Source organism: Narcine bancroftii, chromosome 4 (assembly GCF_036971445.1).
Source record: "Narcine bancroftii isolate sNarBan1 chromosome 4, sNarBan1.hap1, whole genome shotgun sequence".
NCBI classification, from domain to species: Eukaryota; Metazoa; Chordata; class Chondrichthyes; order Torpediniformes; family Narcinidae; genus Narcine; species Narcine bancroftii.
Window position 1 is genome coordinate 187876990 of NC_091472.1, and position 27205 is coordinate 187904194.

A 27205-nucleotide genomic window follows, 5' to 3' on the forward strand; every position below is an offset into this window, starting at 1 on the left:
GAATAGGATTAACCATAGCTTGCTTCTCTCATTCTGGTAAATAAAGTATTTACTTTGTGCAACAATCATGATCTAGCATACATTCTTCTCCAAATTTTATTTATTGAACAATGAGGATAAATGGCATGAAACCAGCCAATCTGAGAGCAGCTTTGACTGCACCCAGTGAAGAATTTGCTCTTGTGCTTGTACAGTGTTTGGAAATGGCTTAAGTGCTAAAGATAATAACACAATTTAATATTTAATGGTTAAGTAAATATTAAGAGGTCTGATAAATGTATTTAAAGTAGCCAATTGCTTTCTGCCAACTATTTGGAACAAATTAAGAACAAGTCTAAGTTTAACATGTTATGTTACTTTGATGTACTCCTGATTTTTTTTTAGAAGTAAATGTCTCCAATTATATTATTTGGAAATTTCTGTCACTTTTCCACTAAAAGCCCTTGCATGCATTTATTTTAATGCAGCTTCACAGTCAATAGCGTACTTCAGACAAAAAGCTCTTCTTCACTTCTTCAATGTTGTCATCGTTGAGTAATAACACTGGACAACAATTTTTTTCCCCCAAAAGGTTTGATTCCTTAAAATAAACCAGTGTATTACGATAGGCAACGCCAAGCTTAACGCAAAGATAATTTCAGATTTGCTGTATAATGTACAAAGTTGGAGAAACATTAAATTAACTTGTATTTAATTTAGCATGTTTAATTGCATAATGATGCTGAGCCAAGCTCTCAGGTTGACCCCTGCACATGTTCCACAACAATCATGAGGAGCTCAGGGTTTGTCTTGGTTACCAATTTTACAATTGAAGTAGAGCTCAAAGGCTTTCTTAATAAGTGCAGTCTTGCTGTGTCTTTGAGCCTTAAGCAGATGCTTGCCTCAAATGACACAGAATGTATCGCAGCTGTTGTAACATTGATAAGACATTTCTGCTGCATTGAATCTTCCTGAAGACAATAAATGCTATTGTTAATTACACTCACTATGCTATTGTTGGAAGAACATGTGCATCAACATGCATTCAATCTATATTAATGTAATGCACAGCGTCTGTATCTGTGAGCTGCCTTTGGTTGGTGCGGTTCATTCAACAAATCTGTTGAGTCAAAGGGGGAGGAAAAATATGTTTCTGAATGATGAGAGCAATGCAGGAATCCATTACTAAAATATGAAATTAATTTGCATTTGAGCTTCCTGGGTTTACCCAAATTCCCCTACACAATTTAGCAAAGTATTAATTGCACTTTCTCGAAGCTTGTGAAATATATTTTACAATTTAATTTGCATGATATTTTTTAAAGGTAACAATATCACGTTTTGCAATGATGATCCAAAAGCAATCATCATGTTTCTACTCAAGGATAGAATCATTCATTTGATCAAAAATACTACATTTAACTACTATTATTATTCTTTTTAAAATATATATTGAGTTTAATTAAAAGCATACACATATATAGTGAATGGCATAAACCATATCACATGCATAAAACATACTTACATTTTAAATTGAAAACATATCCATAATTCATTTCTTAACTTAATTTTAACTAGGATTCAATTGAATTAAAAGTTGATATGGACTCCAAATTTTAGAAAAAAGATCTTTCTCTCTTCAATTCTATTGACTATTTCTTCCATTTTTTTACCCCTGGGGTGTGGATTGGAAGGGGAGGGTTAGGGCTTGTTTTTTTTTCCTTGTTTTTTTTTCTTACTCAAAATCAACATTGAATTATAAGATTATTTCTTTTTATGTAATTCATGTTGATTTGAAAATATAAACAGTTGATGCATTCTTCATAATATATCAAAGATAATATTGAAAAGATGAAGCAAAGTAGAAGATAAAAAAGATAAACCCCAGGAAGGAGGAAAGTTTAAAACAATAAAAATCTGAGCAATAATATTCTTTCTTTTAAAATAAGGTAAGTTGTAAATAAAATTCTAAAAAGAAAGAGAATTTATCTTCTGTAATATAATCAAACTCATCTAAACTCATTTATTTAATGTCTCTTAAGAAAAAAGAAATAAAAAACAGAGGAATAAACTCCTCCCTCTAAACAAGGCTAACTTATGTAAATAATACACATGAATCGAATGACCACTTCCAGAAACCAGACAATGCAACTCGGGAGCATCCAAACATCCTAATTCTTTAAATTATGATAGTAATCCAAGAATGGGCCCCACGCCTTATGAAAATTAAGCTTTACATTTTTAATATGATTTGATTTTTTTTTCAAAACAGGAAAGACTTATTTAACCATTGAATGTGAGTAGGTGGAGTGTTGTCTTTCTATTACATAGTATTATTTTTGAAGACATCCAAAATTTCCTGATAAAACTGGCAGGATTTGGTCCAACAATTCGCCAGACTTGTTTCTTCAGTTTGCCTATTTCTGTATCTTTTTACAATTCTATGTCACACATTTAATTTGATCTTACCATTGTTAAATAAAACTTTCAAATTTACTTTTCATCAATCTTCATACAAAAATACTTAATTTTTGTAATAGTTTTAAATGTTACATTCCTTTCCAATGAATAGTCTACTGATTAAATTGCATTCTATTTATTGATTATACACTGGACAACAATTATTTTCAAAGGGTTTGCTTCCTGAAAAGAAATTGGGGATAATGATAGACAACTTCAAGATGAACACACAGATTTTTTCAGATTTGCTGTATCATGTACCAAGTTGGAGAAACACTAAGTCAACTTTTATGATATTTAAGTTGTTTAATTGCATGATGTACCCCCCCAAGCCTAGCTCTCATGTTGACTGCACATGTTGCACAACAAATGTGAGGAGCCCAGGGTTTGTCTTGGTCACCAATTTTAAAACCGAGATAGAGCTCATAGGCTTTCTCAATAAGTTCAGTCTTGCTGCATCTTTGAGCTTTACGTATACTTGATGTATCACAGCTGTTGCGATATTGACAAAACATTTCTGCTGTATTGAATCTTCCTGAAGACAAAAATGCTCTTGTTAATTACACTCACTATGTTAGTGCCTGAAGAGCATGTGCACCACATGCTTTCAGATCTATAATCAATGGAATACATAGCATCTGTATATATCAGTTGCTTTTATAGTCTGACTGCATCTATCTTTACTAAGCATGCCCAGGCCTAAGACAGCATTTGCATAGCACCTGCACTGGATGCATGCCCAGACATGCTTGGACTGAACAAAACATCTTGCTTTGTGGGCAATGTATTAGTAGACTTCACAAAATAGCTAATAGCTAAAAAGTATACGATAGGAAAATTTTATGGTGGTTTTCGTGATCAGCAGCCTAACATCCTTAAAATATACCCTAAGGTGTTAAGGAAGCAAAATCTTTGTTGTTCAGTGTAATATTTTTTCCTAGCCTATCAATATTGTTGAAATCAAAGTTAATCGTGAGTAAAAATCTGACTTCTAACATGGATACCATATGTTAAATCAGTTTTATTGTTGTAAGATTAGGCTACTTGTCTCAGTGATTGTGAGTTAACTTCACATCATCAAGGCTGGTGAGGCAGAGTGATTATTTGAACTTTTGAGAAAATGGTAAGCCTTCATCCCTGCTGATTTTTGTGTCTGTCCTGAGAAGATGGTTGGTTGCTTGTTTCTCCATGAAGCCATATTTTACTGACAACTCGAAGAAGGGGAAAGCAGATGGTTAATGAATGCATTCTGCAAAAAAATTGACAGATGGGAGTATAAAGTGGGAAAATGGAAAAGCAGTATAGGGTTTAAATGGGGAGAGATTCCAAAATAATGTGGTATAGAGGGATCTGGTTATCCTTGTACACAAAGCACAAAGTTGGCATTCAGGTACAGCAAGTAGTCATGAAGTTGAAGGGAAATTTGCCCTTTATTGCATATGAAATAAAGTTCGAAAGTGGGGAAATCTTGCTGCAACAATGCCAGCAGTTAATGAGACCACACCTGGTGCACTGTATACATTTTCAGTGCAAAGGAGACTCACTCAGTTGATTCCCGTATGAAGAGATTGCCTTGTGAGAAAGGCATGAGCAGGTTCGATCTATAGTTGTTGGGGGTTTAGAAGAATGAGAAGAGATCTTGTTAAAGGATGTTTCCTCTCCACAGAATAGAGAACTGGGGTCATTTTATTCCAAGAATAATGAGTCACCCATTTAAGAAAGAATTACTTCTGAGGTAAAGAATCATTTCTGAGGGTGAGAATCCTTAGAATTCTCTACCCTAGAGATCTGGAGGCCGTCAAGAATAATGTTTTGGTCTTGGAGATTTGAAAGATCATGAGGTACAGACAGGAAATGAAGCTGAGGGCAAAATTGATTCACCCTTGATTGAATGCTAGATTTAGCTTTTTTTTTGTTGCTGTGGTATTTTGTTGAATTCCATAATGATTTTGAGAGGATATCATGGTCTTTGAGCATCAAAATGAAGAAAAGTTAGTGTTTGTCCAAGTCAGGGTGATGTGCAACTTAAAGCTAAAACAATCGAACAATCTATAGGATGCCTTGTTTCATGGAAAGCCAACTTTTAAAAGACATTGAAAATGGAAGGATTTGTATTTTCTGAAGTTGAGATTTTTTTTTGTCTGGGCATGAGTTAACTCATTTTTATTTTTGTCTTACTTTTATACATAGATTCAAGCGACAGTGAAATGGAGCATGACAAACAACATCCAAAAGCTAGCTTTCCATCCTATGATACAAGTAAACTAATAGATTATGCAGGATTCAATGCTGTCATTCCAAAAGGGATTCAGGATGTAAGCATTGCACTTGGAATAGTACAATCTGTGTACATATTTGTAATCTTTTCTGTCCTATCCAAAATGTTCTGAGAAAGTAGTTAACCTAGATTTATATTTTTCTATAAATTTAACAACTATTTAACCAACCAGCCTAAAAGATAAAAGCTGATGGGCATTTTTGACTTCTGAGGATCACAATTTTGTGGTTCTGTTGTTTTGCCGAAAAGAGTTATTATTGAAAACAAAATCCTGTTCTGCAATAGTTTTTATTTTTTAGTTTCAGGACTAGTTTTTTTCCTAGTTGAGAGCACCAAACCCAAGAAACTTCCAGGGCCTTGTAACCAAAACATCATGACTTGTACTATTGCATGGCTCTTGGAGTCAACATGTTAGCACTCTTCTACACCTTTCCCACTAACAGTAATGAAATTAAGATTTTTCGTTTTTTGGAATATAGTTTTCTGTTTCTTTTCTCAACTAAAACACTTCATGGAATGTAGCCAAATCTTCACCCACAAAAATATGGACCAAAACTTTTAGTTGACTGAAAGCAGAGGGCATCAGCTGTGAAAGTTTTAAATGTTTTTAGTACAGTAAAACTGGTATCCAGCACCTAAGGAGATTGGTAGATGCCAGATTTCTGTTTGCTTGAGATTCACTCTGACAATGCCTAACTAATACACCTGCATTAAGAATAAACAGTTTATCAGATAAAAAATACTAAACTGTACTTATTCTGAACAAACATTACTTGCATGAATATATAAGCCTTAAAGGATTTTATTTTTAGTCACATTCTTTGAAAATATTTAACTGTCGCTGCATCTCCAGTTCCTCCACCTCCACAGGGCCACCCGAAAGACGAACCATAGCATTATAGATATTTAGCCCCGCATCAAGTTTACAGATTCTCTTACCAGGAAAGCTTTTAATAAGCAGGGATAAGGGGACATTTTAAGAGAGTCTCCCCAATGGCGAGCAGAATCAACTAGCTCTTCATCATGGGCGACAGCATTTTATTTAAACACAACATTTTTCAAACAGATGCTACAAACAAAACATAACCAAGGCACTCTGCTGGTTGAATATTTGCCACCATCTTCACCAAAGGTTTATGTGTTACTTCCGAGAACATTTACTTTGACTTATTATTTTATTCCTATTTATTTTAATTTTTTAATTTATTTTGCTGGGTTTTTTTTTTCCAGTTGCTTAAGGCTGTCATTTGCCTGAATTCCGGACACATGGGGTTTTACTGTACTCTGTATAAATTTAAAATTGTTTGCAGAAGAGAAAATTGTAATAAAATTTCCAACTTTGGTTACTGCCTTCCGTATGTTTTCCTACTCCAATCGTGAAACTATTTTTAATTATCGCTAGAATCCTTTTTAATTTTTCTGGACCAATTGCTGATTCTATGAATGCCAAAAAGATTTTTTTTCTGATATTTATTGGTTATTTTATCTTCGTCAACAGGAATGGAGACTCTATGGTTCAATTCCAATGCAATCTCATCATCTCAAGGAACACTTTGCACATCAGTTGAATACGAATTATCTCACAGTAAGTGTGATCATTTCAGACTCCATTTCCCTATCTCTGCTTGGTGACAAAATGCTACACAGTTACTTTTACATTTGAAACTAGTAATTATCAATTCACAGTAGATCATCAGCAGACAAAATTGCAATGCAATTAGGATCAAACCAGCTTTGTTAAATAGTTCACACCTTAACAGCAATTTCTCAGAAATATAAGAACAGTATTTACTCTCCAAGAGTTTACAGCATGGAAACAGGCCCCACATCCACATTGACCAAATTGTCTACCGAAGTTAGTCCTATTTGCCTTTGATTGGCCCATATCTCTCTAAACCTTTCCTATCTGTGATCCTGTCTAAATATCTTTCAAGCATTACAATTGTACCCATCTCTACCACTTCCTGTGGCAGCTTGTTCCATAATAACCACCATCATGCAAAGTAGAAGGTAAGTTCCATTTTTAATTGTTCCTCTTTAATAGTTTTAAATATACTGGACAATGAAGATTTTGCTTTCTGAACACATTTGAAGAGAGTGCTCTGCAGGTTCTTTTAAGTCTTTCCTCTCAGCTTAAATCTGTGCCCTTTAGTTTTAGATTCCCTACCATGAAAAGTCAATGACCTGTTATTACATTATCTATGCCCCCTCATGATTTTATAAATCTCTGTTCCTTCCCCCCACACCTACCCAAGCCTCTTGTGCTCTCAGCCTCTCCTTGTAATTCAAGTCCACCAGTCCTGGTAACATTCTTCTCGTTTTTTTTTCCAACACCCTTTCCAGTTTAGTATCTTTACTATAACTGGGTAACGAGAACAGTGCGCAAAACTCCCAGTGCAGTCTGACCAATATCATATACAGCTGTAACATAATGTCCTGACTCTTGTATCAGTGTCCGACTGATGAAGACAAGAGCGTGAAACTCCATCTTCACCACTTCTTGTATCGCCACTCACGTAAAAAATGTACCTGTACGCCAAAGTAAACCTGTTCTACGACACTAGCCAGGGGATTTTCATTCATTGTCCGAGTCCCATCATGGTTTAACCAACTAGAGTGCAACACCTGCCATTCCTTAGTCCACTTTTCCAAATCATCTGAACCCTGTTGTAAACTCAGGTAACCTTCACTATCCTCAAGCACATCCCTGGTCACCTCCCTCCGATCTGAGTAACAACTCTGCACTGCTGACTTGCTGTAACCATCAAGCCATTTCTATATTCATTGGCCAGTCTCACCTGAATCCCATGCAATTTAACCTTCTGGACCAACCTACCATAATGTACCTTGTCAAAAGCCTTGCTAAAGTCCATATAGACAACATCTACCATGCTACTCTCAATCTTCATGGTCACCTCTTCAAACAAAAAAGGATCAAATTTATGTGACATGATTTCCCTTGCATAAAACCATGTTGATTATCCCTAATCTGTCCTTCGCTTTCCAAATGCGTGTAGATCCTGTCCCTTGAAATCCCCTCCAGTAATTTGCACACATCGGGCATTAGTTTCCTGGCTTGTTCTTTTAGACTATTATTTAAATAAAGACAACAGTAGTCACCTTCCAGTTTTATGGCACCTCATTTGTGCTTAACAATGATGCAAATATCTGCCAGCACTCATGCAATTTCTTCCATAGCTTTCCATAATATCCTAGGATACACTTGATCAGGACCTGGGGATTTATCTACCTTTTTGCATTTTAAGATCTCCAGTGCCTGTAATGTGGACTCTCTTCAACTTATCAATACTTACTTCTCTGAGTTCTCTAACCTCCATGTCTTACAAATAAGAAATATTATGGATCTTGCCCATCTCTTGTGGATCCATGCATTAAAGAACTTTGATGATCCTTAAGGGCCCTATTCTTGCCTAGTTACTCTTTGTTCTTGATATACAGTAGAATCCCTATTATTGGGCACTTACAGGGATCGCAGATGTTGGTTATGCAAATTTTCCAGTTGACTCAGACACTCTTCCAATGCCTAACTCTTTCTTTGGCTTGGCTTCGCGGACGAAGATTTATGTAGGGGGTAAAAGTCCACGTCAGCTGCAGGCTCGTTTGTGGCTGACAAGTCCGATGCGGGACAGGCAGACACGGTTGCAGCGGCTGCAGGGGAAAATTGGTTGGTTGGGGTTGGGTGTTGGGTTTTTCCTCCTTTGCCTTTTGTCAGTGAGGTGGGCTCTGCGGTCTTCTTCAAAGGAGGTTGCTGCCCGCCAAACTGTGAGGTGCCAAGATGCACGGTTTGAGGCGATATCAGCCCACTGGCGGTGGTCAATGTGGCAGGCACCAAGAGATTTCTTTAGGCAGTCCTTGTACCTCTTCTTTGGTGCACCTCTGTCACGGTGGCCAGTGGAGAGCTCGCCATATAACACGATCTTGGGAAGGCGATGGTCCTCCATTCTGGAGACGTGACCCACCCAGCGCAGCTGGATCTTCAGCAGCGTGGACTCGATGCTGTCGACCTCTGCCATCTCGAGTACTTCGACGTTAGGGATGAAAGCGCTCCAATGGATGTTGAGGATGGAGCGGAGACAACGCTGGTGGAAGCGTTCTAGGAGCCGTAGGTGATGCCGGTAGAGGACCCATGATTCGGAGCCGAACAGGAGTGTGGGTATGACAACGGCTCTGTATACGCTTATCTTTGTGAGGTTTTTCAGTTGGTTGTTTTTCCAGACTCTTTTGTGTAGTCTTCCAAAGGCGCTATTTGCCTTGGCGAGTCTGTTGTCTATCTCATTGTCGATCTTTGCATCTGATGAAATGGTGCAGCCGAGATAGGTAAACTGGTTGACCGTTTTGAGTTTTGTGTGCCCGATGGAGATGTTTGGCCTGGAAGTCAGCCTGAAGAAAACTGAGGTCCTCCATCAGCCAGCTCCCCACCATGACTACCAGCCCCCCCACATCTCCATCGGGCACACAAAACTCAAATGCCTAACTATACGCTGTTTAAAAGACAAAAGACAGTGCAAAATGTAATTTGAAAAAAAAAGTATTGTGGTATTTAATTATGTAAAGTTCACTTTAATCAGGTGATCTGCATAACTTACAAAATTTAAATTTGAACCCCGGTCACTGGCGATATAACAGTGTTGCGCAAGCCACTGCGCTAACTGTGAAGCCTTACTAAAGAAAAGGTAATGGTTCCATTATTGTCACATTATGCTACATTTAGAATGTAACATACATGAAATTCTTTAACTCTGTAAGGAAGACAAAGAGTCGCCACTTTATCCAGAACCTCTCACAGAAATGAGGTCCCATACAAATAAAGACACTTACCAGGCAGGTATAAGTAGATACTTTGGGAGGTCGCCCAGCAGTGAGCGGCATCGGCCGGCTCTTCATCCCGGACAATGTCATTTCATTCCAATGCAACTTTATTGAAAATTACCACTTTCCTCATATTACAACCCAACTCGCCTAAACGCAAGTCAGGACCTTGGCTCACCTTCCACACGCTGACAATCTGAAAAGAATGCAGATGCATTAAGGGGCATTGCTAGTTCAAGAGTGCAAATTTGCATGTGTCCCACGAAGTGTCGGCTCTTCCCCTGCGGGGCCCATCTAGCCAGCCTTATTAGTTCGGATTATTTATTTATTTGTTTCCCTTTCTTGTCGGTTGATTGAATTCCTGATCACGATGACTTTACTGTATTTGTTGAATCTCTTCAGATTCTTCTCAATCTTACCTGCCAGAGCCACCTCATACCATTGTGGTCGTTTTGTTGTGCTCGGTGGTGTCGCTTACCTCTTTTTGGAAAGGCTAGCCACCTCCCTGTCGTGGCATCTTGTTGCTTGTTTGCTATTGATTTATGGATGATTTTATGGCCTCCTGTCTTAACCTTGATTGATAAAGCAAATATTGTGCAACATTATTTATGAAATTTGCATCTCCATTACATTATTTTATGTGTTCATGAGACAGTGGTTAAATTGCTTAAACTATTCATTAAAATGTCATTGTCTGAATTGTATCACCGGGCAATGTCAATTATGTTGATAAATAACCTAGAGGAATGAATTGGGTAAATGTGTTTCCACAGAATTTATAAACTTGGCTCTCAAAGAGCTATTCTAATCCTGTTCTATATTTCATCAAATCACTTCAAATTTTAGTTTTTTTAATCATGTATTCTTGTTCTACATCCATTTTTGTGCACCAAAATTGTAACATAATATAATAAATAGCAGTATTTTTTTAAAAATTTTTGTTAATTTCTCATCATTTATTTTCTTGAAAATTGCTGCACTCATGAAATGATGGCCAATAGTATAAATTTAAATATATTGGAAACATTACCATTTGTGAAATCCAATGAAAAATGTTAACTTAACAGTGATATTAGACATATTCATGTTATTCCTTTTTAATAAAAAAACTAAATGAACATTTTTAACATGTTTGGTAGATAGGAAATGGTAGTCTAACCAGATAAAGGTCCAAATTAACTGATCAGCAATGGGAGTTCTGGAGATAAAGTTTGCTTAATTTGCCTTTAAATGAACTTTATCTCCAGAACCCCCATTACTAGACACACCTTTAGTTTGCAAAGATATATCTTGACATTGGTTGAAAATATTGAGCCCAAATCAGAATATCCTATACTCCCCTGAAGTCACTACCTGAGCATGCCAATGAAAAAGGATAATCTTGCATAATGTAACCAAGGACAGTGAAAATTTGTGAGCAGGTACTTCAGGGTGAGACATATGAACAAGGAAAAATGTTTTGGTACAGTGTACCTTTAACACTAGCACTACTTTGAACCAATGATATAAAGCAAAAGCACATACTCTGTACATGAATTAACTGGGGATTTTTATTTCTCTCAGACCAAACACAGTTCAAGCAAAAGGAGTTCTGATGCTAACTCGAACCTTGATAGTGTAAAGAAGCGCAAGTCTGAAAATATAGACACAAAAGCCTATGCTTATGACATGGACATAGATTCAGGTACAACACTTTAATAGTTCATAGAAAAATTGAGATGCAAGTTTTGATATTCTGTTTTAGGAGGTTTGGTAGAAAATACAAAATTTTAAGACTGCTATTTCTTTCTAGTGGAGGAAGAAAACTCGTTGTTTTCTTGCATACTTCTGAGTGGTAAGCCACAAATTGTAAACAGGTCGTGCCTTGAAGTCTTATGGATCTATCCATATTCATGTCTACAATTGATTAAATTAAGTGTTTACTTCATATTGCAAATCGAGATATTTTCTTATAAAACTGTAAACATTTAAAACTTATTTGTCTATTCCTAAATTAATGGGATCTCATTGCTTTTGGTGAAAAATCAAGAAATTATATTCTTTTGAGCTAGGTGATATTTGAACAGTTTCAAAATAAAGATTGCTTCATGTGATTTACTAGCAAATTCTATGGTCATATCCATGTCTTAAGTTTAATGTGACAAAATGAGTTTATTATCTAACAACGAATAATAGTTTCATGTAAGCATTACAATTAAGCTGGGAAAATTTACAGAAAGAAAATGATTTATGTGTATATGTTTTGACTCTAAAATTTTTAAAAGGAAGCTTAGTAGGACAAACAAACATGTAGCATTTCTTCACCTGTCAGATTGTTTTTTTTTAATTTTTACAATTTGTGTAGCCAGTAAATGAGATCAAGTTTTAGTTTCTATTAGCTGTTTTTGCATGATATGGTGTATATAGTTTAAAAGGGCAGGTCTGAAGTCAATTAAAATTCTTTATCTCTGTTATGGTTAAGAATACATCATTTGTCAAATTATATTATAACAGTATTTGTAATTTATTATGTTTGTAGTTTTGTTTCACTAGCATTACATTTATCAAAATGCCCTCAGAGAATTAGGTTTGCTTTCCAATCTGGCACATTTCACTTTGGAGTTCAAGGACCTATATTTCCTTGGTGGCTGCCTGCTTATTTCTCATCTGCATGCTGGGCTCCTCTAAAATCATTTGCAAACTATCAGATTTCATCCATATGCTGTCAAGCCAGTGAAGTTTATTGTCATCTGATTGTACAAGTACAACCCAACGAAACAGTGTTCTCCGGTCCTCAGTGCAAAACATGCAGACGCACAACCTGTCATAACACACATACAGACAAACAATACTATGCAGGACAATATTTCATCTTTACAAATAAATAAATAGGTTTGTACATATGAGAGTATTGGATAGTTAGTGTGAGCAATTCCTTTGGTCGTTCAGCATTCTCATTGCTCGTGGGTAGAAGCTATCCTCAGCGTGGTGCTGGCTCTGATACTCCTGTATCTCCTCCTTGATGGGAGCAGCTCAAAGATGCTGTGTGCAGGATGGAAATGATCCTCAATGATTTTGCATCCCCTCTTCAGACAACAATCCCAGTAGATCACCTTGATGGGGCAGGGGGAGACTCCAGTGATCTTCTCTGCTACTCTATGATCTTGTGGATTGACCTGATCCATTTCTCTGCAGCAAGCATATGATACAGCCAGCCAGGACAACCTTCAGAAGGTTGACGTAATAGTGGCTGGTAGCCTTGCCCGCTTCAGTCTTCTGTGAAGGGCTTTTGTGCCTTCCTGAGAAGTGAAGAAATGTTGTGTCCATGATATGAACTCCAAGGATCGGTGCTCTCCACTCTACTACAGAGTTGTTGATGTGTAGTGGAGGATGGTCATCCCTAGTCCTCCTGAAGTCCACGATCATTTATTTCTTCTTGCCCACGTAGAGACTCGAGTTATTACTCTCACACCATTTCATGAGATTTTCCACCTCTTTTCTCTGTTGTGCATGGCTATCAAGACTTCTATCTCCATAACATCTGATTTAAACATCATTTTAGTTCATCCACTGCTCAGATTTTCATCCATGTTTTTGTTAACTTCGAATATGACCATTTGAAGTGCTCCTGGCTATCTCACCTCTTGTATCAGTGTACTTATTTAACCCTCTGTTTTCCAAATGTTGCACAAAATCAACTTTATGCTTACTGTTTCCTGTTCAACAGCAGTTCAGAATTGATGATCATAAAAGTGTTTTCTAAATTCTTTACAGCTTTGCCCTTCTTGCCACTGTAACTATCTCAATCTCAGAGCCTTTTAGATATCAGGACTTAATTCTGGCACTTTCTACCCCAATTTTATTTTGCCGAACTATTGGCAGTCATATTTGTTAACATCTGAAATCTTTTCTCCCCTTTCACCCCTCCTCCCACCACAACTTTTTTCCACCTTTCTGTTTGTCAGCATTCCCTTTATGTGCTCCTTTAGACCTTTTCAGAGTTATTGTCAAGAGTACATACATGACAGCAGAATTGCCACTAATTGATAGTGCAAAAAATAAACTACACAGTGTAAACAAATAAAATAATTGTAAATGAATGACAATATCCATGGAAAGCGAAAAAGACAATATTTCAGATTATTTACGCTTCACCTTTGACCGTCAGCTTGAAAAGCTAGCTGCTTCTCTCTCAACAGATACTGTCTGATATGTTGAGCATTGCCAACATTTTCTGTTTTAGTTCAGATTTCAAGCAGGTTCAGTGTTTCGCTATTCCTTCAGAAATACCTTATTGTTCCCATGAATACTCTGGTGTTGGATACTAGATAAACTCAACGCCCTTAAGGTGTAGCCACTTTAATCATTGACACTATGGTTCCAGGATAAAATGAACTTGTTCTGAAATTTTGTGGCTGAAGTTGAGAATTCAAGCTAATTACATTAACTTTATTTCTTCTGCAGATTCAGAATCTCAAAAGTCATTCCATTCTCTTCCACCATTGCCTCCTGATTATCCAATAACTTCATCTCCACCACCTCTACCCAAAGGAACACCCCCTACTACACCACCTACATTTGTTCCACCTGCACCACTTACTCCAACACGTTGGCCGCTTCCAAAAGATATGGTTCCCTCTACTCCTTCAACTTGTTCCTCACTTCAAGATGAAAGTACTCAATCAGTAACTCCCAAGATTGTGGACAAAATATTGGACGAAGATTTGTCATTGGAAGAACTGGAAGAGCAGCAGCGATTGATCTGGGCTGCTCTGGAACGAACTGAAGGTACTACTAGTGAGACAGAAGGTCCTTGTGATTCTCCTTTAACCAAGAGTTCAGACAATTCCTCACCCACAATAGCTCAACAGGACAACTGTATGGAAATAGAGATGAATAATAAATTGGGGAAAGTTGAATTTATCCCCGCGAGTCCAATTGCTGAAGCATCTTCCATCGACTCGAGAGAAGAACCAGTCAATTCATTGAGAAACTCTCAGCACAGGGAAGAGAACCCTCAATCTGAGAACTCTGGAATAGAAACAGAGAGCAGTGGAACCATTCAAGGTTCAACCCCTATTTCTACAGAACCTATTGGAGGAAACCAAGTATGTTCAGAGAAAACAGATGAAGCTGGCACCAGTGCAGCTGGTTCAGAAATACAGCAGAAGAGAATTTCTGCAGTGCCCGACATGAGTAAATTTGCCACTGGAATCACACCTTTTGAATATGACAATCTTTCTGAAGCAACCGGAACTTACCTTAAACTCAGGAGCTTGTTGAAGAATTTTCCAAGAAACAAAACGAAAAATAAATAAGCATTTTAAAAACTGAAATTTTTGGGATCAAAGGCTTCCTTGTCATGTTACCACCGTTTACCATAAATGGAGTGTTTTTCCCCCCCCCCCCCCCCCCAATACGACCTCACTTCAGCAATTTGCTGCAGAGCAAATGGTTTTGGTGGAACATGTCAACAATCTGGATGTCAGTCCTCCTTGAAAATTTAAAGTTGGTAACGAATGAAAGTGTTTGGTCTTAAAGAAAGATGGTTCTTCGTGTAACACAAGTATTCACGTTTAAAGAGGCATTTGTTGAATTAGTCCTTTACGCATGGTTTCAGAATTTCTCACATGGAATTAAGTGTACAGTGGATTTTTACTCATTTCTTCATTTTTGTTTATAAAGCAATACACATTTTTGATATTACCAAGGTAATTTTATATATTCCTGCCATGGATTTTAGTGTACAGTATTTTAAATCCTAATAACTAAATATTGAAATTGTCAGGGATTACCAGGGCTGATTTCAGGTATTTTATGAATATCCACAAATGCTTTAGTTTTTTAAAGCTGGTTCTACCTTTGTAACGCTGTTCTTTGGAAGGAGTACACAACCTTGGACTATGAGAATATGATGAACAATTGAACTATTACATGTTTTAGTATTTTGTGACTGCATTAAATGGCATTGGAATTTGCAGAAAATGTAATCTTGGTCACAATCCTTTTTAATTGTGGCAAAAGATGCCCTTTTGTGAAAATCATAATTGAGCTACCATGTGGGCAATTGTGAATTCCTGGCTACAACTTTGAGGCCTTTCTTATATATCCTTGGAATTTTTGTTAGCTGAATAACAAACTCCACCCGTACAGCATTGAGTGTCATTTTCTTACAAGGTTTTAGCCACATGAAAAAAGTAAAATTAAATTAGTTAGAATTAAGTCTGTTAAGGCTATTGCTTGTTTAAGAAACTAAGAAGAGGACATCCCAGCAAATGTCCATCTTAGGATCAAAATCAAATGGTTATGCTCAAAATTATATGATCATTTTGCACTTTTGATAACTGGCTTTTGTATTGGACATCACAATCAAAAATTAATTGAAGTCGAGCTTTCCTTTTTCATTCAACCTTTTCACTTTGTTCACATCTCAAGATGTACTCTGACACTTTAAAATTGTTAAAGTTCTGTTTAAATGTCTAGAATGTGCTTTTTGAGCTGCAGGATGTGAATGGGTCACATCTTCCTGCAGGTTGTAAATTTTGTATTGATCTACAATGATGGCTTTCGTATCACTTCTCGGCCTTTTGGCTAAGATCAAGTGTAAAAATGGCTTTCGATGGTCCAGACTACTATCGATTTCTGCAGTCCAATAATCGAACTTTGCAGCAGGCCAGAAAGCTATCTCTTTAAGAGAAGTCACAGAAAGAACAAGAAAATAAATTGGGGTAGAGGGAGGGAACATAAAAAAACATTGTTGTGTTATGGTCTACATATTGGAAGAGACATCAGTGATGCTGGCAAAAATATACTTCCTTGTAATGACAATGTCTTGTGTTAAAATTATTTACTTTTACTTTTCTCATGTAACTAAAATGGTATAAACCAAAGCAAAAATTAATGCAAGTCATTCCCTAACTTCATACATTGTGAACTTTTGATTCCTCATTTAGTGGTGTGGAATTGAAGCTTTGGAAAGTGTGCTGGAGACCGTCACAGACGATCTGAGCATTAAATATCTTGGTTATTAAGATGGATAGAGTTTGTTCTTTGCACTTCAGATCATCCTTGACTGAACATTGTAAACCAAGGAAGGAAATTGATTGTATTGTTTGTTTTGATTAAGTAGGAAGGATGCAGGGTCACAATTTTAGCTTGTGCAAAGTCAAATCTACTTTTCCCAGAGAATAAATCTTCTGGAATGGTCTGCTGTTTTGGTCATGCATACTTGATGCACAGAATTTCTTCAAGCAAGTGTTGGATCAAATTCTCGTTAGATATTATCTCTTAGGAAAATTTAAAGCTTGAAGGATTAGAGGTTGGGGAGGAAAACCCCAGTTGTTTCCATCTTAATATAGCCTGGTTTACCTTTTTTATTAATGCCCCTTGTGCTGACTGAACCACATCAGGACATCTCATGAGATATAGCATGAGGCATATATCTCAGAGAAACATAAGTTATTGATCACAAATAGTGAACCAACTCGCCTCTTATTTGGTCTGGGGCGGGGGGAGGAGGGCTTTGCTCACTTATAATACAAGATGCTATTAATCTAAAACATAAAACTGGAAATATTTTTTAAAAATCAGTCCTGAATTAAGAGTTTTTAATTTTCCATTTTCATCAAAATTGAATCTTGCACCTGACATTATTTCTATTTTGATTTTTATCAATTGACCAGTATATCAAAAATTTTATGTGACATGCATTTTCAGTCTAAAAATAATAAGAATATTTGTACATCAATATTGACATTGAATTTCATTGGTCGCTAGAAATAGAGGCATCCATTGTGTGCGTCTCGGGCCTCTGGTTTCATTGAAGTTATTGTCTCAATAGCTACTTGCATGTTCTCATAATCATACTTACCTAGAAATGGATAATTCCATGGCAGCATAATTTGGTAGCTATTTAAGTCTGTGGCAACGAGTAGGAGAAAACCTGAAGGAAGTCAAACAGATCCAGCTCTGGGATGGGTAGTGACTGACCTGTGAGAATGGAACTACCAATTGAATACTGTTGATTACAGGGGAGGCATGGTTTGCTATTGACATCTGGAAATCATTGGAGGTATTGGGCTGAAATATGGGTAGTAAGTCGAGCAAAGTGTCATGTGGGATCAATAGTTGCATTGTGGTTAAGAATCAGCATTTTTCAGGTCAAGAGATTACTGTGAACAGCACATTAGCACTCTAAGGTGATAACTGGAGAAGGGGGAATCGGGGAATAAGGCAAAGCTTGTGAGCTAGTGGAAGAGGTAGACATGCAAAGGAACCCATTAATATGATGTGTTTAACTTCAAAGTAGACCCATTTCAGATGGGTCCACGGTACTTTATGGGCTGGGTCTTCCAAGTGCTGTGAAGGCTTGTTTCTGTTTGAGAGAACAGTGTTGTCCACAGGCTCCACTGTTGTATGTTATTTAAAATTAAGGAAATACCACTGAAATGTGTTTGGTACCACTATTGTTGGGCTCCAACATGTGTTAGACATGGAAGATCTGGAAGGAAAATTGTGAACCCTGGTCATTTGTGATTTTACTTTTGAAATTGAATTGTCCCGATTTTAAAAAAATATGGGGCTATACAATTCAGTTTTAAAATAATGATGTGTTGACTTCTTTATACTTCTCTAATAAATTCACCAGCATGGGAAATTGCACGCCATTGCACTCTTAAATTGGGTGAATATTTTCTTACATATCTTTCAGCTAGTTTAAACATAGGAAAATATGTTCATAATTTTCTATTTGTATATCAAGACATTTATATTGGAAGTTTGTTGGCCAAGACCTAATTGTGTTCATCCTCATTCTCCAAAACCTGTGATAATATCTGTACTAGGAATGAGTATTGAAAGAATAATGTAATGAATGACGAAAGAATTTCCAGCTTGCATTTTCTTGACCAACACATACTAGCCCTCCCAGTAGATGCAACCACTTTTTAAAAAATCTATTGTTTTCCTGCTATTCAGGTCCCAACATTTCTATATGAATCCATAACCTTCTGTACTACTTTCAGTTCAAACTTTTTTTTAATTTAACTACTTTTTATGTTATGTCCTCTATATTGGTGAGTCCAAACTCAGGTGGATAACTGCAATGTAGAATACTGCAGGCATGACCCTGATTGACTCCTACTACATTTTTCCATTTCATACCTATTGTCACCTTGATCCTTGGCTTTCCAATGAAATTCAACTTAACCTCAATCAACTCAGCTCATGTTAACTGAGTACAAACTTCAGACTAAAGTTCTGCAGTGCATTTGAGTATATTTTTTTTCTGGATTTTGGACATTCCATTGAGATAATTTCATTTTCTTCAACTGCAGTTATTTTGTACATCAACTTTTACCCTCTCTCATCTATTCCGTTCTATCACTCGTTGCCTTTTCTCCAATTTCTATGCAAATTATCCAATGAAACTATCCAATTATTCCCAGTTCCGTTGAATGTTAACTGTCCTGAAACATGAAGTACTTGCATATCCATAGACTGCCTGATGTACTGATCATTATAATAGGTTCTGGTTTATTTTTAATTCAGATTTCTAAAATTGCAATAATTTGCTTTTTAATATTTATTATAATGAAGGTTACTGCTTGGTTGAGGTAATATAGAGTTGTTCACATTGGCAACCCATTATAATTTTGAACCCTTCAAGGAAAATAAGGAAATTTAGAAGTTCTTTTAATTTGTGTTTCCCAGAAACAGTAACATAGTTAATACATCTCTTTATAATCCAGAGAATGGAAATTCAAATCCTCATTGGACATTACAAGTACTGGAACAAACCAAGTAAATCTGTGGAAAGGAAAAATATTAAGATTTCCGGACTTGAGAGGTGTGAAAGGGATGGGTTGAACAGAGGGAATATTTGATAGGGGAAGACCAAGTTTCTTAGCCAAGCATTTCTTCAAGGTTGACAATATTGGAAGAGAACTCCTAACCTCCTTAATATTTCGAGCAGTTTTTATTTCAACATTTGTGGGGGGTTTTTTTATTCTCAGTTTAAATATTTGAATTTGTTTTTGGAGGGGAAAAAATTGAAATCCCTATTGTCAGAAATTGTAATGATAAAAATTAATCAAGTCATTAATATCATTTTCACAAGTAACCCTACATCCTTCTTCCCTTGGGAATGTGATTGAGTCTTCGCTCTCAATTGACCAACTAAGCTATTAAGACCAACCAATGAGGGACAATAAATGCTATCTTAACAAATCTCAAAGAACAAAAGTCACCACCATAACATACATGTGTTTTTTTTAAAGCAGAAAGCGATTTGAAATAAATAATGAGTTTGATGCATTTTAAGTGGAACATGCACAAATTTAAAATGAGATGTTTTGGCTAAAATTTAGCTAAGTCACTAGCTATTCTAAAGCAGAAACTATGTAAGCAGTTTTTGTTCATTTGATATAAAGGAGCCATTGAAAGGATTGTGATGTTCAAGAGGATGCAATTTATTTAAGATTGTAGTTAATGGAAGATCAGTAAGAGATGTTCATGTGAAATGTACTATTGAAAGTGTTCCTTTTGATTTAAATATGCAAACTATTTCTAAATTTATTCTATTAAACCAGTCACTGATACTACTTAATATGTTGATATTTATTTAGGATTTTAAATTAAATACTTTTCAATAACTAGCAAATGTAAAAGATTGAAACTGTCTTCATGATAACACTGTGTTTTTATCTGATGATATTCACTGGTCAGATCAATAATTGACTAACCAGTTTGAAAATCAATTTGAACAGTTTATGGATATAATGATGACAAAACATCACAGATTATTAAAGATTTCTTTTCAAAACTGGATACTTAGATTTTTACTACTGGGTATTGCTTCAGGTTTGGAAAAAATGATACATTAAAATAAATACACAAAAGTATTGGAGAAACTCAGCAGGTCCCACAGCATCTATAAAAGGCCAAGGGAATAAATACTGGACAGGCAATAAATATTGGCCTAGCCAACATTTACTATATCTTGAAAAGTTTTTTTGGGGGGGGGGGGGAGAGAAAGTTGAAAAACTTGCTTTGCTCTCAAACTTTCCTTTCAATGCCTCCTATTTTTAATAGTGGCTTTGCCAGTCTTCTTTTTCTCTTGCCATACAATGCCTTTCACTATGCTATGATTTCCTACATTGTGTTCCTATGCCCTGTATACAGGACACACACTCTATGCCTATGTTCTGCTTAACAAAAACCCTCTGTATCCAGAGTCCACATTGCCTCTACATAGCACAGCCACATTGTCCATATTCCCCAAACCTAATAAACACTCTCCTCTGTATCCTGCATCTGGGACCTAAAATTACTGTAATTAGAGTGACTCCATATTCTTTATCCAGTGCCCCCACACTCTTGTACCACTTTACCCATTCACTCCAGGGTGGGCTGAGCAGGAGTGGGGTGAGCTGTGGCTGTCCTTTTAAGAGCAGTGCACAGAATGGGATGATCCTGACTGAGCTATTGACACTGCTGGAATTGCGTATTGGTCCAAGGTCTCAAAGCCCTCAGGATTCAGTATTGTACAGTTTAAACTATCTCTCAGAAATACATCACTTCATGTGGATATTGCAAAATAGGCTGTTCCAGTGCACACTTCCTCTTCCACCATCCAAATGTACTGTGGCAATCTTTTCTGTAGTGTGATGGAGGTTGATCCTCAGTAGGGAGTTCTCTAACTAGAAGCAGTTCCATGTAACTGGGATCCTCAGTAGAAAAGCCTTATGCAAAATCTTTTGCAAGTTCCCAGGCTGGCTGTCTTTTCTGCAGACTAAACAAGTCCAAATTTACAGATGAAGTTAAAAGATCATAGCCCATTTTGGATGTTAGAAGGAACTGCTCAAGTTCTGGTTGCACTCCAGCCCCAGGGTCCTTGTCGTTGGGCAACTGATATGGAAGGGTGGAGTCAGTCTGCACCTGAGTCCAACCAAAGTAGCCATTCACAAGTTTAGACAGCCTACCAAATAACAAAAGGGATAGAGTGGACATGGAAAAGTTATTGTCATGAAAAACTCTAGGACCAGAGGACAAAGCTTCAGAATTAAAGGATGTCCTTTAAGAATAGAGATGAGGAGAAATTTCTTCAGAGAGTGGTGAATCTGGAATGTGTTACCACTAATGCCAAGCCATTGAGTACGTCTAAAGCAAAGGACTATAGGTTCATTTAGTAAAGATGCCAAAGGAGAATGGGGTTAAGAGGAAAAATACATCAGCCATGATTCAAATAGTGGAGTAGCCTCAATGGGCTGAAGGGCCAAATTCTGCTCCATTCTTATGGTCTTATGGGGTCTGTCCAATGTGACTACTTTGCCCTCTTCTGAGGTTATGTTCTCTGCTGATTTTTTTATTTTACTTTTATGAATTTTCAAACTCAACAATCCATAATGGAAAAAAAAACACTACATTCTCCAATTATATACAAGCTTCACCATCGTCCAATTTTACTCTCCCATCCCCAATCCTTTTCACTATTAATATATCCAAAGACCAAATTAAATACGCAGTCACCCTAAAGAAAACAAGTCCCTTATTCCTGTAACATTTATCAATATCCCTTCCTGACAAGTTAGACATATCGGTAAAGGTTCAAAAAGTAAAACAAAACAATTACACCTAAAAAATTCTTACAAAAAAGTAAAAACCCAAAGGAAAAAGATGTAATAGTAGGATGCGTTGGGACCCCACCACCAGCCATCACTTTTTTGAATTTTTGTATCTCAATCTGATTACGATGGACCCACCCCCAAGGAGGGAGTAGGCAGGAGCAGACAGCGATGAAGCACAAGGGACTGCACTATATCTTTGCACCTATCTGACCCAGGTACTGTTGCCAAATTTTAAGGAGGTTGTCATATTTCCTCCTTAGGTTACAGGTAATTTTCTCTGGGGAACACAGCTCTGCATTTCCACATTCCAACACGCAATGCCTAGATGAGAGTCCAATTTCCAGGTATCTGCTATGCACTACCTGGCCACCACCAAAGTGATAAACACAAATTGGATTTGAAATTTGGACAGCTTCATCGTAAACCTTGTGTCCATGATCTTTCCCAACAGGAACAACTCTGGGTCCTGTGAACACTCTTTACCTATGATTTTCTCTAGGACTTAGCCAAGCTCTACCCAAAAGGGCCTCACCTTGGAGCATGACCAGGTTGGGTGCACAAAGGTTCCTATCTCTATGTCGCACCTAAAACATTGATCTGAAATTTCTGGCTTAGTCTTGTTCAATTTCTGCAGCGCATAGTACAACTGGTGTAGAAAATTATACTGCATCAGCCTGTATTGAGTATTAATAATTGAGGTAATGCTGTCACGACATAGGTCTGACCAGCACCTTTAATCAATCGTTACACCCAAGTCTGACTCCCACCATGGGCTAGATTTATGAAGACCCATCTTCAGGCTTTCGGCTTGGAGTAAGAAATACATTGCCTTAATAAACTTTCAACTCCCCTTTCAAATCAGTGCCACTGCACACTAGTAGGACTGTAGCTGGACCTAATTTGTCCCATTTTAAAAAAAAACCTTAACTGAAGATAGCAAAAGAATTTCCTCTTTGACAAATCATATTTATTTTTAAGTTGTTCAAATGACATCATCTGACCCTGCTCATCGCAGTCTTTGATACACCTAATCCCTTTCTGGCACCAGGTGTTCAGGATCTTGTTACCTATTGTCCATGGTATTAAGCCATCCTGAGTCAGGGCTGTTTTTGAAGATAACTTCACTTTAAATCCAATGCATTGATTAATCTTGTTCCATGCATAAAAAATATGTTTTAATAAGGGAGTGTCTTTGTCCCCAGATAACAATTTAGAGTCCAATTTATAAATAAAGCATTTGCTATCTTCTCACCTATCGTGTGCAGACCAGTTTGTCCCCAGGGTGGTATATCTCCTCCCTCAAACAGTGAAGTGATATACCTTGACTGTGCTGCCCAATAATTTTTTTTAATTTTTTTTATTTTTCACACTATGAACCATACTGACCAAAATACACACAAACATTTCCCTCTTGAATATACACAGTGTCATTTTCTCCCCCTTTCCCCCCTCCCTTCCCTCCCTCCTTCACCCCCTCCCCACCCACTCAACATTTAACATATATGATACATTAAACAATGTCATCACACAATGAAAATAAACAAGAAATTTGTGTCTTCTACTTTTATATACTGGGTCAGTTCATTTTGTCTTCTTCTCCTTCTGTCATTTTAGGTGGTGGAGGTCCGTGGTAGGACTTCTCTGTTGTGTTCCATGTACAGTTCCCAAATTTGTTCGAATACTGTGATGTTATTTCTTAAATTATATGTTTTTTTTCCCAATGGAATACATTTATTCATTTCTATGTACCATTGCTGTATTCTCAGGCTATCTTCTAATTTCCAGGTTGACATAATACATTTTTTTGCTACAGCTAAGGCTATCATAATAAATCTTTTTTGTGCTCCATCCAAATCGAGTCCAAGTTCTTTACTTCTTATATTACTTAGAAGAAAGATCTCTGGATTTTTTGGTATGTTGCTTTTTGTGATTTTATTTAACATCTGGTTTAGATCTTCCCAAAACTTTTCCACTTTCTCACATGCCCAAATTGCATGTACTATTGTTCCCGTTTCCTTCTTACAGCGAAAACATCTATCTGATACTGTTGGGTCCCATTTATTTAACTTTTGGGGCGTGGTGTATATCCTGTGTAACCAATTATATTGTATCATGCTGTAATGGAGGATTAAAACCATGTACCCAGATGCTTTTTGCTTATGTGGAACTGACGACACTGGGTCCACACGCAGGTCACCTTACTTTCAGAACTAGCAGATGTAATTAAACTCAGCCATGGGGACTTATCTGAAGATACACTTTGAAATGGAATTCCACTGTGAGGCCCAGGGAAAGCAGTTGTCAAATGCAACACTCTGAAATTGACGAATTGGTCACAACCTGTCTTGCTCGAGAAGTTTTAATAAGTCTTTGTATCTACGAGATAAACCAGGAAATTATAACATCCTGGTTCCATAATAATTAATCTTCTAAATTGTAGAATGTAATGTTCAGTTTTGATTTTGACTGACAAATATTAGAAGGAGTAGGCGCATGATTAATTGTTTTTGGGGTATATAAGCCTGTGGTCCTGCTGCTGAAGTTTAGACTCTCCGAGGGGTGGGAACACCCCTTGTCAAGAAGGAAGAACAGCCAGAGTCCGAGCAACGTCCCGGTCGGGGGAGGTGGAGAAGCTGCTACCAGCGCCCTGACAACCTACTACAAGTGTGCAGTTGTTGCCTCGCTTCGGCAGTTGGGACCAGTCCAAGCGTTGATAAGTATAGTTGGGAAGGGCTTGCATATTGTAGTGTGAAATCAGCTTTTGAATTAGTAATAAACATTTGTATAAACTGAACTGCTCTCGGTGTGTGTGTCTATTTTCTTTCGGTAGCTCAAACACTGTGACCAATCTAAAATGAACAAAATGAGAGGTATAAGTTTACCCAAGACAATTGGCGCTGCGAGCAGGGTTGGTCTCAAGATGTTTCGCCGAAAGAAAGAGGTGAGCCCTGAGCAGTTCTTGATTCCTGGATGGACTTCCAAAGACGATGGGTTTGGCATGTTGGCCAATACCTTGTCTTTGTTGGGACCACCCATTAGTTGGGATGAGAAGTTAGACTCATCAAGTGCACCTCTGGGAGAGCGGGTTGCCACTCTCCTTCGAGAAAGTAAATTTCCTGATAAAAAGGGAACGCTGACGAATGGTTTTTGGTTGCTGGCCACAGCATTACGCCACTCCGTTCAGCGTGAAGCAGAATTAATTCAAAGAGAAGTAGAATCTCAGTGCAAAAGAAAGCAATTAGAGGAGGAGCTAGAAGTCCTGCGACAATGCTGTTCCATGATGAGCGAGATTGTTCACACCAGTCAGGACAGAGCCAAAGAATGGGAAGATAAGCATGTCCAAATGATTTGCCGTGATATTAAACTCCGGCAGCAGCTCTGTGCAGATAAGGAAAGGCATGGAGTAGAACCCGATTCATATCGTATTCATGCCATGATAAGGAATGGTGACGATCCTGATGTAATTGAGGATTGGGATGGGAATATCTGGAATGACAATGGTAATAATGCAGATACTCCTCAGCATGTGTCTAACATACTACCCTCTCCATCTGCTGTTCACGCCCGCCCTATAAGGCAGCAGATTTCCCAAACAGACAGAAGGGAGGATGATGTAAGGGTAGAGATGGAAGGGATAGATACCCCGGTTTCCCATGTGGACCCAGGGGAAAATACCCAAACCCCTGCTTATGCTCTATGGCCTACTCCCTCTGTTGGATGGCCTCCACCTCCTCCCCTAGACTGGGTGGAGGACCCTGTGAGCCAAAGTGGGAACAGGGGTCGGAAGGAGTCAATGATCCGTGATTTCTCTGTAAAAGAGCTGGCTGCCATTGGAGATCGATTTAGGCAAAAAGCAGGGGAACATCATCCCCAGCTGCTGAGTCCTCCTGGCCCAGCTGTGCTTTCTGCTCCCACTGCTGCTTCTATCGAGCTGGCTTCTCCTGCTCCAGTTACTCATGATGAGGTAAAACAATGGGTTAAACAGGCTCTTAAAGATAACAATAGCATGTGGTCCTGGAAGCCCCCAAACCCTTCTGAAGCCTGAAGGTGTGGGCAGGATTCCCGTGTCTACTCCATCGAGACACGGCGCACACACGGGGATCCGCGGCCCTACATACCGTTAACAATCCACTGGGGTGGGGGTAATGATCGCCAATACTTGGCTTTGGTCGACACCGGTGCAGAGCACTCGGTGATTCCTGGTAATCCCAACCTCTGGACTGGACCGGCCTTTCGAATAGAGGGGTTGGGAGGAGCGGTCACCCTGGCAAAGGAAATAAAAGTCTGTGCCATGGTGGGTGATAGCCCTTCCCCTGTCTGGTTACATGCCCTGGTGGCTGCTACTGACGAGTGTATCCTGGGTATTAATATGTTGGCCGGTATGGCCCTTAATACTAGCCAAGGGGGATTTGAATTTGGAATTCGAACTATTACAAAAAAACTAGTAGTGGGTCAGGTTAAGTGGGATCCTGTGATGGTGCCAGCCCCCATGAAACCAGTGTGCATTCCACAATATCGTCTCCCTGGGGGGCAGGAAGAGATTACTGCCACCATCGATGCTCTGCAAGAAGAAGGGGTAGTGAGGCCCGCAACGTCGCCCTTTAATAGCCCTGTTTGGCCGGTCCAGAAGCCGGACGGCTCCTGGAGAATGACAGTTGATTATCGTTTTTTGAACAAACATGCCCCACCACTTGCTTCAGCAGTTCCGGACATTGTCACCCTTATTGAAAACATTGCTACTGGGAACTCAGGAACATGGTATGCTGTCATTGATCTTGCTAACGCCTTCTTCAGTATTCTTATAGCTGAGGACTCACAGGATCAGTTCGCCTTTACCTGGAAGGGGCGCCAGTATACCTTCACCCACCTTCCAGTATCGCCTTCCCTCTCAATTCACCATTATATTGATGATGTGGCCTCCTGGAGCCTCTGGCAGAAACAAGAGGGTCGCCGAGTCCCACTGGGATTCTGGTCACGTACCATGCCTGAGGCTGCCACTCGTTATTCTGCTTTTGAACAACAGTTACTAGCCTGTTACTGGGCCCTGCTAGAG

General features: G+C 38.1%; 1 protein-coding gene across 1 annotated transcript in view; it reads left to right on the plus strand.

The window, feature by feature from the left end:
* zcchc8 (zinc finger, CCHC domain containing 8) overlaps nt 1-20351 on the plus strand; it is a 32713-nt gene extending 12362 nt beyond the window's left edge. Inside the window, exons 11-14 of the mRNA XM_069933232.1 lie at nt 4630-4754; nt 6216-6302; nt 11111-11231; nt 13991-20351. Of these exons, the coding sequence (XP_069789333.1) occupies nt 4630-4754; nt 6216-6302; nt 11111-11231; nt 13991-14844 (1187 nt within the window). The 3' untranslated portion in view covers nt 14845-20351. The remainder of the gene's footprint in view (nt 1-4629; nt 4755-6215; nt 6303-11110; nt 11232-13990) is intronic.
* Nucleotides 20352-27205: the final 6854 nt, after the last annotated feature.